General features: G+C 44.3%; 1 protein-coding gene across 2 annotated transcripts in view; it reads left to right on the forward strand.

The window, feature by feature from the left end:
* Nucleotides 1-13102: 13102 nt before the first annotated feature.
* The window catches only part of Efcab14 (EF-hand calcium binding domain 14), a 40828-nt gene continuing 35971 nt past the window's right edge, over nt 13103-17959 (forward strand). The window contains exons 1-2 of one of the 2 annotated variants that reach the window (XM_069987306.1): nt 13103-14222; nt 15998-16146. In XM_069987306.1, the coding sequence (XP_069843407.1) occupies nt 14038-14222; nt 15998-16146 (334 nt within the window). In that variant the 5' untranslated portion in view covers nt 13103-14037. The remainder of the gene's footprint in view (nt 14223-15997; nt 16147-17959) is intronic. The other variant, XM_069987307.1, reaches the window with a different exon arrangement.

Below are 17959 nucleotides of genomic sequence, written 5' to 3' on the forward strand. Positions count from 1 at the left end.
AATAGAGAGCAAATGTTGCCATAGATAAGGAAACATTTCCTCCCACCCCTGACATACTCCTGAGGTTCTAGACCAGGTTCATCAATCCTAGCTCTGGCTATTCTCAGCCCTGGGCTTGACCCTAGTAGCCAAAGGCTGACCCTTAAGGAATTGCCTCCTGAGAATAACTAAGCCGAAGATTTACAAGCCTCTGCTGCCAAATCTGTAGCTGAGGTAGGTAGGGACAATTTGACCCCTGATGCCTGTCACTCCTCAGACCTAAGTAAATAGCTTGGCTCACCTCTCAAATTGCCTGAATTGGTAAGAACTGTTCCAAGATAGCAGCCTCTGTGTTGACCCTGATAGACTATAAACCCTTAGCATAGCACAGCTTTCAAGGACAGCTGGGGAAAAGGGAATGTAAAGTGGGCCTTGCGACACTTAGGATCCTTGACTTTGATCACAGAATAAGAATTTCTGGACAAGTCACTACGGTAAGAAAATTTGGTGGAGCTTTATTGACTAAGTAAGCAAGCAGTCAAGCAGACAGGCAAACAAGCAAGCAGAAAGGCAGAGACACACCCCAAAGAGTGTGGGTGTTCTAAAGGAGAGACACACAGCTCTTTGGCTCCAGGGATATTTCTAAGATAAAGGCTGGGGGTCTGGCTTCGAAGTTATGCAAAGCTAGCCGGGCACTGGTGGTTCACACCTGTAATCCTAGCTAGTCAGGAGGCTGAGATCTGAGGATCATGATTCAAAGTCAGCCTGGGCAGGAAAGTCCATGAGACTCTAATCACCAAAAAAAAACACCAGAAAACTGGAAGTGGTGCTGTGGCTCAAGTGGTAGAGTACTAGCCTTGAACTGAAGAGCTGAGCGACAGCACTCAGGCCCAGAGTTCAAGCCCCATGACTAAAAACAACAACAAAGAGTTATGCAAAACTGGGATTTTCTTAATTGTGAATATACTAGACAGAGGGATTACAATTACATGGGCAAGATAATGAGTACATTTCTTATCAAGTATCGTAGCCTCCTCCTTTGTTTCCCCTTCCCATCCTCCCCCCACCCCACAAAGCTAGGATTTTTGTCTTTGCTTTAACATGCCTAGCATTATTCTCTGAGTTTCCAAGTAATGCATCCTGCTGTAAAATAGATCCTTGTCTTTGAGACAAGGAGGTGCTCTGCTATCTGCATTTTGGGGCAGGTGGCTTAAGTTTTCTCAGGAAGGCATATATCCTGCCAGAGAGTTGTTCATTCTTGGGTGAGAATGCATCCCTCAGGGAGGAATTCATTCTGTTGTCTCTCCCTGAAGCAAAAGATAAAACATATGTTTCTAAATACCATAGTTCTGGGTTGCCTTCACCAGGTCTGTTTCCTTAGGTTATCCTGCTCCATTTCCCCTAAAATGACTTTTGTTCTTTGTACCTGGATGTCTGCATGGCTTTCTGGCAGTCTGATATACTCTAACATGTATAAAGTTAATACACAAACTGCCACATCCAGTGCTGTCACATGAACAAGTACCTAGAAAGGGGATGGCACAGTATGAGAAAGAAAGACATAAAGACAATCTCAGGATTGAAGCAGTGAAACCGGGAAGCACTCATCTCTCAGGACAAAGGCCCCTAGTTCATCTCCCAAGCAGTTTTTATTATCCAGTATGACGTAGTAGGAAAGGCAGTAGACTTTGTACATAACTAGTGTTAAGTAAATATGTTTCTTCTCTAACACAAAGGAGACATAATTTTAGTAGAAGAATAACCCCAAACTGAACATAAAAGCTCTTCAGCTAACATTTTTTTTTTTTTTTATTGTGGGGCTTGAACTCTGGGCTTGGGCGCTATCCTTGCGCTCTTCAGCTCAAGGCTAGTGCTCTACCGCTTGAGCCACAGCGCCACTTCCGGTTTTTCTAGTGGTTTAATGGAGATAAGAGTCTCATGGACTTTCCTGCTCTGGCTGGCTTTGAACCACAATCCTCAGATCTCAGCCTCCTGAATAGCTAGGATTACAGGTGTGAGCCACCAGCACCCGGCTCTCAGCTAACAATTCTTGAGTAAACTAGCTACCTTCTTCTTAGTCTAGGAAAAGGGTGAGGGAGCCAAGCTGAGCATAAACTCTTTAGCTAACATTCTGGAGTAAACTTGCTATCATCTTATCTTGGTTTGAGAGAAGGGTCAGGGATAGGGGCCAGGACCACTGTTCTCCCATGCATGCCTCTGCACTCTGTCTAAGTGACCCTTGCCACTTAGGCATCCTGGCATAGTGCCTTTGCATGTAGCCAAGTGTGCTTTAAGCCTTGCTTAGGGAGATCAGTGGTCCCTGATCAAATGTCACTGAATCTCTATACATCAACAATAGATAACTTACCATTACAAATAATATTTAAGCTAGGTTTGGTGGTATACATCTGTAATCCTAGCACTTAGAAGATTGAAGGAGGATTTTGAATTCCAAGCTAGCCTGGACTATATAGTAAGACCCTATCACAAACAGAACAAATAGAGAAGCAACTCAGTATGATGGTATTTGCCCAGAATCCCAGCAACTAGGAGGTAAGGACTAGAGAATTATGAGTTTTCAAGGCCAGCCTGAGTTACATAGTGAAACCCTATTTCAAAAACAAAACTAAACAAACAATCAAAAAACACCAAGGGTTGAGAATGCAGCTCAGTAGTACAGCATTTGACTGGTATACAAAAAGCCCTGGGTTCAATCCCTAGCACTGCCAAAAAAAAAAAAATAATGAATATTTAAAAGATGCCATCAATATTGGCAATAAAATTAGTCACTCCTCAACTTTGGGCAGGGTTGGTTATATCCCAACCAATAAGCCCACTATAATTTGAAAGTATCATAAATTTAAAATGCCTTTAATATACCTAGGCTACTGAATGTCACAATTTAGTAATACAGTACAGTGTATAGATTATCAGTGCTAACCCGTGATCATATGATCGACTAGGACTCTTTAACAGTGTCAAACTGCCTGTAACTAGCCCTGGAAAAGATCTGGTCATAACTCTTATCTTTAGAAATATCAGTAATATCCCTAATATAGCATTTAAGGACCTTTACAACTTCCCTTCCATTATTTCTAATATTATGTGTAGTCTCTATTCCTATACAGCTTTTGCTCATAGCAAATCTTTCCCTCCTACTTTCCTGATAATTCCCTCCAAGATCCCAAATGGGGACTGGAGGATCCCTGGGGCTCAGTCCTTGAAATCTTGTTCTGTTTCCCCTCATCTTAGTAATGATCTAAGGTAGTCTCGTGGACTAGATTTAAATGCATGTTGGACCTAGACCTCCACCCTGAACTTCAAATTCAGATTTCTAACTACTTGATAGGTAGCTTGGATGTAAATAGATACCTTGATCTTAACATTTCTCTGACAAAATGCTTGATCTACTTCTCCCAGAATTACTCCTCCCACCATCTTCACTAGCTCCATAATTAGCAGCTCTGTAGAAGCTTCTAGTTGCTCAGGATTTAATTTCTCTTTACCTGTTTTGTTCTTTCTTTCTGCCTTCTTGCCTTTCTTCATTTCTTTTCTATTTTATATTCTATATCAATTTTATCAACAAATTCAGTCAACTTAACCTTCAAAATATGCCCATAAATCAATTAATTCACATCATCTCCATCTTGATCCAAATTACCATCATCTCTGTATTATTACGCAGACCCTGGATTGATTTTGCTACTTCTGCTCCTGCCTTCCTTTTCATTCTGTTCTGAACATATCAACCAGAGTGATTCTGTTAAATATTACAAGATATCCTATAATTCCTTTTAACATAAATTCTCTGATGGCTTCCCAACCCACTTAGAGTAAGAACAATAATCTTTATAATACCCTATATAACCCTAAATTAATCCAGCCCTCTGTGACCTGTCTAATCTTTTTGCCCCCATCATTCTGCTGCAGCCATCCCTGTATCCACACACTCTTCCTCAAACATGCCAAATATGTTCCCACCATGTGTCCTTTGCACTTTCTCTTCTTCTTTCTTGAGACACTTTCTACACAGATTTTAGTCAGGTTTAACCAGTGGCTCAAGCTTGTAATCCTAGCTACTCAAGAGGCTGAGTCTGAGGATTGTGGTTTGAAGCCAGCCTGTGCAAGAAAGTCTGTGAGACTCTTGTCTACAATTAAATCACAGAAAATCCCAGAAGTAGCACTGTGGTTCAAAGTGGTAGAGTTAGCCTTGAGCAAAAGAAGCTTAGGGACAGTGCCCAGGCCCAGAGTTCAAACCTCAGGACTGAAAAAAAAAAAAAAAGACCCCTCTGAGTTACTGCTGTACTTGGGCTTCACCTTCCTGGTCTACCAGAAGGTTCCTTCAGACAGAAATCTTGAGTGATCATAAGGCTCACTTTGATCATTTTTCTTAATTCAGAGATCACAGCCCTATGCTAAGTATGTCTAAACACTCACTTAATGTGTTTATCTGGTTTTCTAGTTACTTATGCAAGACAGAAACTCCAATACTACTCCATAATTTTCAGAAGCTAAAATTCCCCACCCTTGGGTCTTTCTCCAAATGATAAGAATTTCAAACATCCCAACAATACTTCTTATCCTCCTTGCCTGCTTCATTCTTTCCCTTAATATTTGTGTCAATCGCTGTATGTATCTCTTATTTATTATTTCCCTTCATTTTAGAATGTATGAAAGCAGAAATTTGTGTGCAATTCTTCCCTTTTCTATCTCCAAAACAAAGATTAGGACACAGAATACATTAATTTCTAAAGAAATATATGAATAGAGGATTTTTTAGTGAAAGACAATCACCATTTGAAAACTTCTCTAATGCCATCTTTATCTTTTCTACATTTTGTATCATGACGTCAAACATTCTTACTGTTCTGTCTTTAACCACACATGCGTGTGCACGTGCGTGCACACACACATGCACACACACACACACACACACACACACACACACACACATCAGGAGATCTTAAGCAGAAGGAAAATGGTGGTGTCTATCTCTGCTGGACAGAGCTCAGATCTGCATATGAGTAATCATTGAGTGAATTAGTCTCTAAGTAGTGCTGCTATTCAGGAAACCAGAAGAGGGCAGCGCAGGACTAAGCCTGTCTCTACTGTCTCTCCCCCAACTCACCTCATTCTTCCCTGGTAAAGAGGGGCTGGTATTATACTGAGCTGCAGTTATCTGAGACACTCAGTTCTGTTTCCTCAGAAAAGAACTCAAGGAATCCAGATAGTCTTACTTAGGGTTGCTCCCATGGCCCAGTCAATTCTGATCCAGGAAGCACACACCCACCCAACTAAACACACACACACACACACACACACACACACACACACACACACACACACACACACATACACACACACACAACCTTCCTCTAGTAGAAGAATCCTCCCTTTGGGATCTAATCTTCCAGCCTGTGTTGTGTTTCTTGGTTAAAATAGGATTTCTCTGAAGTCTGTTTCCTGGCCTTCCAGTACATAGTAGCACACTTAGCAATGGCCTAGAAACCCTCTAATGCCTCCCATTTAAGTCCTTGCCACAAGCACAGCTAGGGAGTGAACATTGTTAGTTCCAATCTAGAGGAGGAAACAAGCTCAGTGGAAAGAATAATTTGCCTTAAGAACACACGGAAGTTGAGTGAAGAGCCAGTGCTGCTGCCCCAGGGCTTTTTTTCTTGACCATTTAAAGCCTCCTCTCCAGCTCAGCTTCCTCTCCAGCTCAGGAGCAAGAGTAGAGGGCAGAAGCCAAGGCCAGTGCAAGTAGGTTGGAGGCCCTGATGCAGGTGTTTTTGCTCTAGGGATTATTATTCTTGTTCTAAAACCTAGTCGCTACTGGCTTACTCCCTATCACCACCTCCAGCCCAATTATAAACCTTGTTATGTACTTACCTGGAGGTGATGAGGCTGGCATTGCCTGTTTCCTGGGAGTGTTTACAGGGCAGAGTCCATGTATTACTATACTTGGGGCAGCACACAGGGATTCACAGACAAGTAGGGACTTACTAGGGGAAGGATGAATAGACAGACCGATAGGACCACCAAGATGAAGAAAAATGCCAATAAAAATGCTTTAGATGCTCATTTTCTCCAATAATTCAATTCAGTAAGCAGCTCCTGAGGTCCAAGCTCTGTTCTTGGATACTAAAGACAGTTTATAGATGGAGAAAACAGAGGCACAAACGTTTGCAAGCAACTCATAGGAGGCTATGCCTAGAATAGGAGGATCCTAGCAGGAGCACTTGCCACTGTCCACAATAACGCTGGGAACAAGTTACTGTTTCCAGCTGACTGGGTTCCATGAGAAAAGACAGTCAGTGTGTAGCTGGATGCTTAAATCCTTTTCTACTTCCCAATGTTTCTCTTTCCAATTGAACTGAGGCTATCCTTAGGATACAGGATGCAGCTGCCTGAACAGCAGTGAAAAGATGGGAAGGAGCTAGGAAAAAACAAAGCCATCATAAAAATGGTAAAAGGCTGGCAGTGCCTTTCCAGATGAGCTCCAGACAAAGGTTGCCTGGCAGCACTGGCTGACCAGCATAATCCTGGGCACCTGGTGCAGAAGTCAGGCTTCTGAATTGGAAAGATGCAGATTCAAGCCCCAGCATCTGCCACTGATTCACTGTGTGTCACTGGACAAACTTCTTTCCATCTCAAAGCATTAATTTCCATATTGGTTAGAACAAGAATAAAATGTGGGCCTTGTGCAGATCTGCTTATTACAGTGAAGATGAACACAAAAATATCTGATATGTAAGTATTTAAACATGTTTATTTCTGTCCCTTTCTCCCCCTTCAACCAGAGCAAATATTGAAAAGTCATGTCAAAAAGAGATCTTGCAGCAAATGGAAGCTGTGTGTGTGTGTGTGTGTGTGTGTGTGTGTGTGTGTGTGTGTGTGTGTGTGTGTGTGTGTGTGTGTGTGTGTGTGTGTGTGTGTGTGTGTGTGTGTGTGTGTGTGTGTGTGTGTGTGTGTGTGTGTGTGTGTGTGTGTGTGTGTGTGTGTGTGTGTACTGGAGTTTGAAGTCCAGACCTTTCTGCTCAGGCTTTTTTTTTTTTGTCGGTCTTGGAGCTTGAACTCTGGGCCTGGGCATTATCCCTCAGTTCTTCAGCTCAAGGCTAACGCTCTACCACTTGAGCCACAGCCCCACTTCCGGTTTTCTGAGTAGTTTATTGGAGATAAGAGTCTTACAGACTTTTCCTGTCCAAGCTGACTTTGAACCGAGATCTTCATATCTCAGGCTCTTGAGTAGCTAGGATTACAGGCGTGAGCCACAGGTGCCCGGTCCAGGCTGGCTTTGAACCATGATCTCACTTCAGAAAAACAAACACTGAGCTCTGCTGGGCTTAGTAATTTACCAAAGATCACACAGCTAACAAATGACAGCATTCAAAAACTTAGCTTCCAGAGAAAGGATTCCAAGATCTTAAAGAGCTTCAGCTCAGATGGAGACTTGTATCCAACTTCTGGCCATGACCCTGAAGGAGAGACAAAAAGGCAAGGACAAGGTAGATAGGGAGAGACAGAAGCCCAGTGGAGATAACACCCCCCTCCCCTTCCTGGAGATTCTGGGAAATGGAGATAAGCACTGAAGGAAGCAATTCCCTCACTCAGGAGCCAGACCCCAAGGGATAGGCATCCCTCCCATTGGAAGGAGGTGAGCAGTGACCCAATCAGATGCCAGAACAGCTGAGACTAGCTCAGGAAGGATTTTTAAAGGGAGATCTTCTGAGCTCTAAATCAGGCTACTAATTTCTGAGCCCCACTTCTCATTCTCCTACACTGAGAAATCTGGACCTTCCTCTTCCCCCTCCCACCTCCTTCCTCTTTCTCCCTCCTCTTCCCTCCTCTCTCCTTCACCCACCCTCCCCAACCCCCAACCTTTCTTGGAGAATGGGGCCAATGTGTCAGTAGCTAAGAGGCTTTCCTCTGTTTTCCTGGCATTACACACTTTCAAATAAACTTTGCCTCTGCTCCCATTTTTCCTACTTCATAATTCTTTATTTGGTAGAAGAAGAAAAAGGACCCATGACATCTAGACAGTATCAACCTTGGGCTAGCTACAAGCTAGCTTGTGTCTCCTTTTTCCCAAATGAAAGCCTTCCATGGAGTCTCTTCAGGTCTCAAAACTCAGCTTTGCCATTTACGCTGGGTGTTATTTTGAGCACAATAAAATCATCTTCCTTCCCACAGCATGCCGGAACCATTCAGCAGATGTCAATCACCCACTCTGCATGATACACCAGGACATATAAAGCATTCATGCCACTCCTTCCTCCTGACAACACTGAGCAGAAGGCTGGGCAAGGAATGTTATTATCCCCATTTTACATACAGGAGTGTTGAAGCATCAGACCTATAAAGTGACCTTCCTCAGCTTACACTGCTTTTCAGACAAGTTGTTTTGTTTGTTTGTTTATTGTCAGCTGTGAGGCTTGAATTCAGGGCATTATCAGGCATTATCCCTGAGCTCTTGTTCAAGGCTAGTACTCGGTACCACTTCTGGTTTTCTGGCGGTTAATTGGGGATGAGTCTCATGGCAGGCTGGTTTTGAACTGTGATCCTCAGATCTCAGTCACCTGGGTAGCTAGGATTACAAGTGTGAGCCAGCAGTGACCATCTCCGATGTTTTAAATAGGTTAAGCTTCTCCAGGCACAGGGGCATAATAGGAAAGTTAGCAGATGAGAAGCTGAGTTACCACCTTAGGATGTCTTTCTGTGGGAGAGCAGCATATCTTGTCAGGATAGAAGCTCTGGCTTTGGGGACTGGAGAATATTGGCCTGATCCCTGGCCTTGAGAGCCCTGGTCTGAGAGAGGACATCAGGGAGATAACCAAGAGCTCATAGTAGAAAAGAAATACAGGTCAGCGATGTTTACCCAACCTAGGAGGGGTATGTTTTCCAGAGCATAGACCAACAGGCAGAGAGATTCAGAGATAAACCCAGCAGAAGCACCAAGTCCCTGACCAGTCACTACCTGCAGAAGGGGCAGAGTCTGGCTAACCCGAAGCCATTGTAACCAAATGGTACATCCTTGGCCCTTCCCCACACCCCTGGGTACCTCAGTCCTAAGTTCCCTCAGTAAGGATGTACAACAGAGGAGGGTCACCCACCTTGACCAGCCACCTCTCTGGCTTGCAGCTTCTGGGGCTACAGCATGTGTCTGTGAAATAGTCCTTGAAATAAGGAGGCTCACCTGTCCATTCCCAGTCCTTCAGGGAAGCGCTAGTGTAGAGCTGTCCAATAAAACCATCTGTGATGTTGGGATTGTATTATTCTGTGCTGTCTGGTAGCCACTATTCACATATGACTGCTGGGCATGGGGCCATTGATACTGAGGGGCTGATTTTTATTTCATTTTAATGAAGCTGAGTAGAAGTGTTAAATGTAACTTTATGTTAGCATGAAGCTAATGGCTAGTGTATTTGGGTAGCATAACTCTACAAACAAAAAAGGGCCATACCCACAACCATGCCAGGCATCAATCATCTGTCACAATCATCTTTTCATGGTATTAAGAAGAACAGAGAGAGAAAATTAAAACTCAGAAAAGTCAAACAGCTTCTTCAGCGATAGAACTGGTTATAGATGTAAGAGTTAATCCCAGATCTCTTGATTCTAAAACTCACCCCTGCCGAGCACAGGTGGCTAATGCCTGTAATCCTAGCTACTCATGAGGCTGAGATCTGAGGATCACGGTTCAAAGCCAGTCCGGGCTGGAAAGTTCCTGAGACTCTTATCTCCAATAAACCATTAGAAAAAAACGGAAGTGGCGCTGTGGCTCAAGCGGTAGAGCACTCGCCTTGAGCTGAAGAGCTGAGGGACAACGCCCAAGCCCAGAGTTCAAGCCTCACAACCGACAAAAAAAATTAAAATAAAAATAAAAATAGGGCTGGGAAGGTGGCTCAGTGGTAGAGCGCTTGCCTTGCATGCATGAGGCCCTGGGTTCGATTCCTCAGCACCACATAAGCAAAAAGAAAAAATCCGGAAGTGGTGCTGTGGCTCAAGTGGTAGAGAGCTGAAGAGCTGAGAGACAACGCCCAGGCCCAGAGTTCAGGCCCCACGACCGGACCCAAAAATAAATAAATAAATAAATAAAATAAAAAAAAATCAACCCCGTAGCTTTATGTAACATTGCCCACTTACATAATTGTCACATACTTATTGGGTCATTCATTGTTATTAAAGACAAATCAGATCTAGACTCTGACTTCAGGTAAGAATACCCAGACAAAGGCAATGGCATTACTACAATAAGAATACGAGTACTGAAAATATTTTAAGTGACTTTCTTCCAGGTAACTCAATATATTTTGCTTTAAATATCATTTATATCTGAAAACTCCACAGTTTATATCTCAGGCCCCTGTCTCCATCCAGAAGTCCTAACAGGCAAACCAAGCAACCTATTGGATATCACCATGTAAATATCAAATTGGCTTCTCAAACTTGCTACAAACCTTCTTCCACTCAGTAAATGGCAATGTTCTTCTGCTTGTTCTACCCCAAGTCTCTGGATCATCCATAGCTCCTCTTAGTTCTTGTGCCTTTTAGCTAATCCACCTACAACTATTATTAGTCCTGTCTTCAAGAAACATCCAGAAAAGTGAATAATATCAATATCAAAATACATTGTGCCTATGTATGGAAATAGTATAAGAAGTCTCAGTGAGAGCTGCTAAACAATAAAGAGAGCATAGAGAAAGAGAGAGCAATAGAGGGAAGTTTTCTAATTGAAATGTAATATATGCCAGTATAAAATACCATAGTGTAACCCTTTAGCACAATTAATATACAATACAAAAAAAGAATGACAAGAGAATAAAACAGGCTCTGTTGTGGGGTGGCAGGAGTGGAGAGGGTGGAGATGGTGAATGGGGTGAGTAGGCTCTTAGCAATTTGTTTGCATGAACAGAACTAGAACAATGAAACCTGTTGAAATTGTTTTAAGCAGGCTAGAGGATGTGGGAAAATGACAGAGGGATGGAGGTTGATGGAGTCCATTGTTTGCATGTATGGAAAGTCACAGTGAAACACTGCTTGAACAATTAGTATGCTAATTAAAGATCTTGAAGAACAAGAACAAGAATCCAGAATGTTTGCCCTCCCCACTGATGCCACCCTGGCCTATCATCATCATTATCATCATCATCATCATCATCATCATCATCATCATCATCATCATCATCATCATCATCATCATCATCATCTCTAGCTGGCCTGGAACAGACAAGCCTGGGTGTTCTTCACTCTTTCTCATTCTTTTTTTCCCCACATAGTAGCCAAGTGATGATGTTTTTAAAAACTAAGAATTCAGGGCTGGGAAAGTGCCTCAGTGGTAGACCACTTGCCTCTCACATGCATGAGGCCCTGGGTTCAATTCCTCAGCACTACATAAGCAGAAAGAAAGAAAAAACTAGGGGCTGGGAAGGTGGCTCTGTGGTAGAGCACTTGCCTTGCATGCATGAGGCCCTGGGTTTGATTCCTCAGCACCACATAAGCAAAAAGAAAAAAGCCGGAAGTGGCGCTGTGGCTCAAGTGGTAGAGTGCTAGCCTTGAACTGAAAAGCTAAGGGACAGCATCCAGGCCCAGAGTTCAGGCCCCACAACCAGACCCCCCCCCAAAAAAAAAAAGAAAGAAAAAACTAAATTCAGAGTATGCTTCTCTTCACTTAAGGCCCCCAATGATTTTCCAGCTTTACTGAAGACCCTACAATGTCTGGCCCCAGATGACTCTGTCCTCATTTCCTACCATTCTTTGCTTTTCAAGTCCAGCCTCAGGTCTTGTTGGTCAGGCCTTCCTGAAGCCATAGCTCTGCTCACTCCCTCATGCCCTCAGGACCACTGACCCAAGGTTCCCCAATCACAGAGGCACTCCCCTTACATTATCCTCTTTCAATTTTCCTCATCACCACATTACCTTCCCACATTTAATATGTTTGTGGGTTGTTGCTCTCCCACTAGAGTGTAAGCTGCAAGAACAGGCAGGCAGATAAAACAATGAACAACCTCTCAGACGTTTGCAAGGGGCCCACTTGAACTAAAATAAATAAATAAGTCACAATTTATCTGAATTCAAACTTGGCTGTCCTTTTATATTTTTATTTACTAAATAGGAAGGCAAGACAGTGATTGTTTATTGCTTTATTCTTCTAAAATGCCGCCCTCAAAAACATGTATTGAGTGAATGAATGAATGAATGTAACCTTGTCATTAATTTAAAACGCGCCTAAACTTTTTTTTTTTTGGGGGGGGGGTCAGTCGTGGGTCTTGAACTCTGGGCCTGGGCTCTGTCCCTCAGCTCTACCACTTGAGCTACAGCGCCACTTCCAGTTTTCTGGTGGTTTATTGGAGATAAGAGTCTCACCGCTTTTCCTGCCGGGCTGGCTTTGAACTGCGATCCTCAGATTCTCAGCCTCCTAAGTGTGAGTATTATGCTCACCTTTGGTCCTCAGCTCCACCCAGACCTGGGACCCCTCCCATTCCTGGAGAACCCTCCAGACAGCTAGCCCCTCCCTCTCTCCTCAATTCCTATCCCTCAGACCCTCCTGCTACCTGGATGGGGACGGAGGCCATGTGCCCCCTCTTGGGGGAAATATGGCTCCTCTAGTAAACCTTACAGTAATCTTTCTTCTGTGCCTGCCTGCCTCAGCGTGGTCCCCCGGGATGGACGTGTCCGATCCTCTTTCACTGAGTAGCTAGGATTACAGGCTTGAGCCACCGGCGTCCGGCTGAGCCTACACTTTTAACAAACAGCTTGCAAAACTAAGAGAGGTGGAGTCTGTAGGCTAGTTGTGCAGTTCACAGCAGCAGTTCCAGACAGCAGGTGAGCTTTCCGAGCAGGTCGAGCAGCGCCGTGATTTGCCAGGCCAGTTCCCAAGCTCCGCGAATAAAATTTCCCTCCCCGCCCCGCCCCGCCTGGCCTCGCCCACTTCAATTAGCTGCCAATCAGGTGGCGCTCTTGGGGGCGGGGCCTCCCACACACAGAGGCTGACCCTGGCCCTCACTGGAGCCGGGGCCCCTTTAACGCCCCGCCCCCGGCTCCTCTCGCGCTCTTCGCCATGACGTTAACCAACGGCCGACCAATGAGGGCGCGGCTTACTGCCAGGCGGTGCCGGTGGCCGCTGCCAAAGGGGAAGTGAGCTGCAGCCGGAGCGATGGCCCGGGTCTGGAGCCCGCGGCCGCCGCCGCCGCCTTCGCCACCAGTGTGTCGAGAGCAGCCGCGGCCGGAGCTGGGGCCGGAGTCGCGGCTGGAGAGGGGGCGGCGCGTGTGAGTTGCCGAAATTGCTGGAACATCTCAAACTCCGCTGGAGCGCTTCAGGCGGGCAGAGCAGCGGCCGCCCCTTCAGCACCGCACCCCCCCCCCCCGCCGGCCCGGACAGCAGGGCTGGCCTTTCCCCGGGCACGGGACCGGCTCCGAACCAGACTCCCATCACACTCAGGACAGAAGCCAGAGAACGGTATCATCCCAAGCTCCAGCCGGCTCCCTGACCTCGACCTTCTCTTGGCGTCTAGGCGGTGTCAGGGAGCCTCCTCCGGCCGCCACCTCCAGCCGAGGACCAGCGAGCTCCCACTGTGCTCTGCGTCTCCTCCTCTCCTCCCATTCAAGAACAAGTTTCTTTTCGCTTTCCATCGCAAATCCCTTCCCGGAGGTCCAAAGTACGTGTTCCGTATGCCCTTCCTTCCCCAGCCCCTGCAAATACTTTTGGCCGCTTATCTGGAGTAATTGACATAACTTTTTATTAGTCTTTGGAAGATAAAAATTGCCCCTTTTCACTCTAAACTGACACTCCATGCCCAGGGTTTTGTCCATTTGGATCACGGGCTCCTTGACCACCTCTATGTAACTTCCCCTACCCTTCTGAGTTCCAATTTCCTTTGGGCTTCTGTTCTCCAACTCCCAGTGGATCTGGTCAGTCCCACCTCTGGGTGGGAGTGATCAGAGGCCTCTGGCCCAAGATTTCCCACCCTGGAAGGTAGCGCCAAAGTAGCAAGAGAATTGGGCGTCGGGTACGAACCTGGCAGCTCAGGAGTGGGTGCTCCACTCACCCCACACAAGAAGATGAAAAAGCGCAAAGAGCTCAATGCATTGATCGGCTTGGCTGCGGACAGCCGGAGAAAGAAACCCAAGAAAGGCCCAAGCAGCCACCGTTTGCTTCGCACTGAGCCTCCTGATTCAGACTCAGAGTCCAGCTCAGAAGAGGAAGAGGAATTCGGTATAGTTGGAAATCGTTCTCGCTTTATCAAGTAAGTGATGCAGTAGTGGAGATAGGATAGATAGGATGGGTCAAACACATCTTACACTACCTTAGGGGAAGGTAAAGAGGAGGGAAATCCTTAGGAAGAAAAAAGGATGTAAATTTTGGAAGACAAAAACAAGCAGAGATTTTAAGAGGTCAATCTTTAGGTATAGAAAGAAGAACTCAATCTAAAGTGGAAGCAAGGACTTGGGAAATGTGCTGAGAGCCCAAGGAGTAATAAATCTTAAGAATGGAGACCTTGGGACTAAACGTGTGTGTGTGTGTGTGTGTGTGTGTACGTGTGTGTGCCTGCCTATATATGTCCATATAGATAAATTGAGCTTAATATATATATACTATATGAAGTATACATATAGCATATATATATACTTAATATGTAGTGTATATATATATATACTATATATGTGGTATATATATATAGTATGAGCTTGGAAATAACTAGACAGTAAGGAGCAAAACAGGCAACTTTTCCCCAAACTTTTCAGTTGGAATAATCACTAAACAAATCAAGTAGTGAGTTTTAGGGACTAGGGATAAGTTCTCATATTGAGAAAGGGCCAAAGGAAACCTCAGATGCTCTTGGACCCTGTAAGAGAGCGCACTAAAAGAAGAAAGGATTCTGCTGAGGATGTGCAAGCTAGGGTGCAGCAAAACATTGGGGTGCTAAAAGAGATTTGTATCCTTTGTTTAAAATGTCTGTGTCCTTTTATTTTGTTAAAGAAGAGTTTGATTTCTGTTGAGTTTTGTCAGATTAGGTAGTTAACAGGAATTTTGTATTTGAGATATGAAGATCAGATGAAGTTTCAATTCTGAAATAGTTAATCCTCCTAAAGTAGTTTAGACCTTGAAATCTGGGTGGAGTTTAATGTGAAATCTAGCTTGCTTCTCTTTCCTTCCTTCTGAACCAGTAAGTTAGAGTGCACTAAAATCCTTTAAATCTACACATCCTATTTCTTTTATCCCATTTACAATAAAATGTGCTCAAAAGTTTAAATAAACTGAAACATGGTCTTTTGGAGGGAACATATATTTGATAGAGACAAATAGATAGGTAGAAAATACCAGGCTGTTAGAGAATTACATAGAACTACTTGTTTTTGTACTTTTTTTTTGGAGGGGGGGGTCCATTCGTGGGGCCTGAACTCTAGGTCTGGGCGCTGTCCCTCAGCTCTTCAGCTCAAGGCTAGCGCTCTACCACTTGAGCCACAGCGCCACTTCCGGCTTTTTTTTTCTGCTTATGTGGTGCTGAAGAATTGAACCCAGGGCCTCATGCATGCAAGGCAAGCGCTCTACCACTGAGCCACCTTCCCAGCCCCCATTTTTTTCTTTTTCTTTATTTTGAGACAGCGTCTGGCTAGGTTGCCTTTGCCTCCTGAGTAGCTGGGATTATAAGAATGCAGTATTACATCTGGCTTGGTTTTCATTCTTTTCCTAACTGAGCTTCTCTCCAGAGACCACCTTATGAAATGACGATGATGGCAGTGATCTACAGAGCTTACGGGAGCTTGTCATCACGCATAGGAACTTCCTGGTTTTTGTACAATTTGAAATCCTTGTAACCAATAGAAGAACTTTTTATAGGTAACTTTTATTTAGTAATTTTCATCCTGCTGCTATTTAAATGTAAGTTTTATCTCCCCTGGTAAATTCACTGGCTAGTCATTAGAGAAGATAATTTCAGGGCAGCACACATGTACTGTTTCTAATAAAGCTATCTTGGTAATCACTTTCCCACTCATGGTGAGTTTGTTCTTCTGACAGAGGAGACTACTTACGCTGCTGCAAGATCTGTTATCCCCTCTGTGCTTTTGTCATCCTCGCGGCCTGTGTGGTGGCCTGTGTTGGCTTGGTATGGATGCAAATTGCTCTCAAGGAGGATCTGGATGCCCTCAAGGAAAAGTTTAGAACAAGTAAGTGGTCACCCCTTTCAGGGCATAATCTTGGACCTTTTCCAGGTTTTAGGACAAATTGGCCTATGCAGAATTAGGAGTTTGCCCACTGGGTGAAACAATTGTACATTCCATTCAGCTTTTTTATACTCTGTCTCACGTGATAGCTTGAATGGTGTTAACACTTATTTTAAAACCTCTCTGGTTTCCCTCATGTGTAATAATTAGTATAAGCCTAGGTTAGTCCTGAAAGAGATAAGAACATATGATCATACAAAATGATGCTAATTGAAATGAACTCCAAGACAGGTCTTTTTTTTTGCCAGTCCTGGAGCTTGAACTCAAGGCCTGGGCACTGTCCTTGAGCCTCTCTGTGCTCAAGACTAGGGCTCTACCACTTGAGCCACAGCACCACTTCCAGCTTTTTCTTTTTTGTGATACTAAGGAATCAAACTGAGGGCTTCATGCATGCTAGGCAAGCACTCTACCACTAAGCCACATTCTGAGCCCTAGTTCTTTCATCTTTTTTTTTTTTTTTTTTGTCGGTTGTGGGGTCTGAACTCTGGGCCTCGGCACTGTCCCTCATCTCTTCAGCTCAAGGCTAGCACCCTACCACTTGAGCCACAATGCCACTTCTGGCTTTTCTTACTTATGTGGTACTGAGGAATCGAACCCAGGGCCTCAGGCATGCAAGGGAAGCACTCTACCATTGAGCCATCTTCCCAGCCCATCTTTTGTCATATTTTATTTCATTTTTCTTTTTCCATTGGTTTATCCCTGGCACTCTCTGTCTTCAGTTCTGATACCCTCAATCTTGTGTATGCATTTATCTGATTGGAAGAAGGGAAGGGAAATAATAAAATACTGAAAGAGTACAAAAAATGACCCATTACAACAATGACACTCACAGGGCACTATGTCGGAAATGAACTTTACAACTTCATGTGGAGGAGTTGGGAGAAGGAAAGGATAATGAGAGAACAACAATGAAGTGGGTAACAATGTTCAACAAAAAATGTACCTTACTCCTGTAAATGTAACCCCTCTGTACAGCATCTTTACAATACAACAAAATTTAAATAAATAAAACCTATAAGCCAGGCGCTGGTGGCTCACGCTTGTAATCCTAGCTACTCAGGAGGCTGAGATCTGAGGATCATGGTTCAAAGCCAGCCCGAGCAGGAAAAGTCTGTGACACTCTTATCTCCAATAAATTACTAGAAAACCAGAAGTGGCACTGTGGCTCAAGTGGTAGAGCGCTCACCTTGAGGAAGAGCTGAGGGACAGCGCCTAGGCCCAGAGTTCAGGCCCCACGACCAGAAAAAAAAAAAAAAAGAAAGGTTAAGGCTGGTATGGGAGCTCATGCATTTAATTCTAGCTACTTGGGAAGTAGAGATTGGGAGGATCAAGGTTCAAGGCCCACTCAGGCAAAAAGTATAAGACATCTCAACCAAAAAGAGTTGAGTTTGATGGCATGCACTTGTCATTTCAGCTATATGGGAAACAGAAGTCAGAGGGTTATAGTCCAGGCTATCCTTGTGATAAACACAGACCCCCATCTCAAAAATAAAGTACAAAGTAAAGTGCCTGCCTAACAAGCACAGGCACTAAGTTTGATCCCAAATTCTGCAACAACAAAAACAGAATAGCAGAAAGATTATGAACCTTTAGAGATTTAGCGTGGCAGTAAGGAGACTTCTATCTGATTACTTGACCTTTTGCTGCCCTACTGTTCATATTTACAACCACTACTATACTGCATCAGTATTTCCAGTGCCCAAGGAAGCCTGTATACATTGCTCCAAGTTCTCAGAACTTGTTTTGATATCAGTAA

This window comes from Dipodomys merriami, unplaced genomic scaffold (assembly GCF_024711535.1).
Source record: "Dipodomys merriami isolate MVZ:Mamm:240054 unplaced genomic scaffold, mDipMer1.0.p SCAF_34, whole genome shotgun sequence".
NCBI classification, from domain to species: Eukaryota; Metazoa; Chordata; class Mammalia; order Rodentia; family Heteromyidae; genus Dipodomys; species Dipodomys merriami.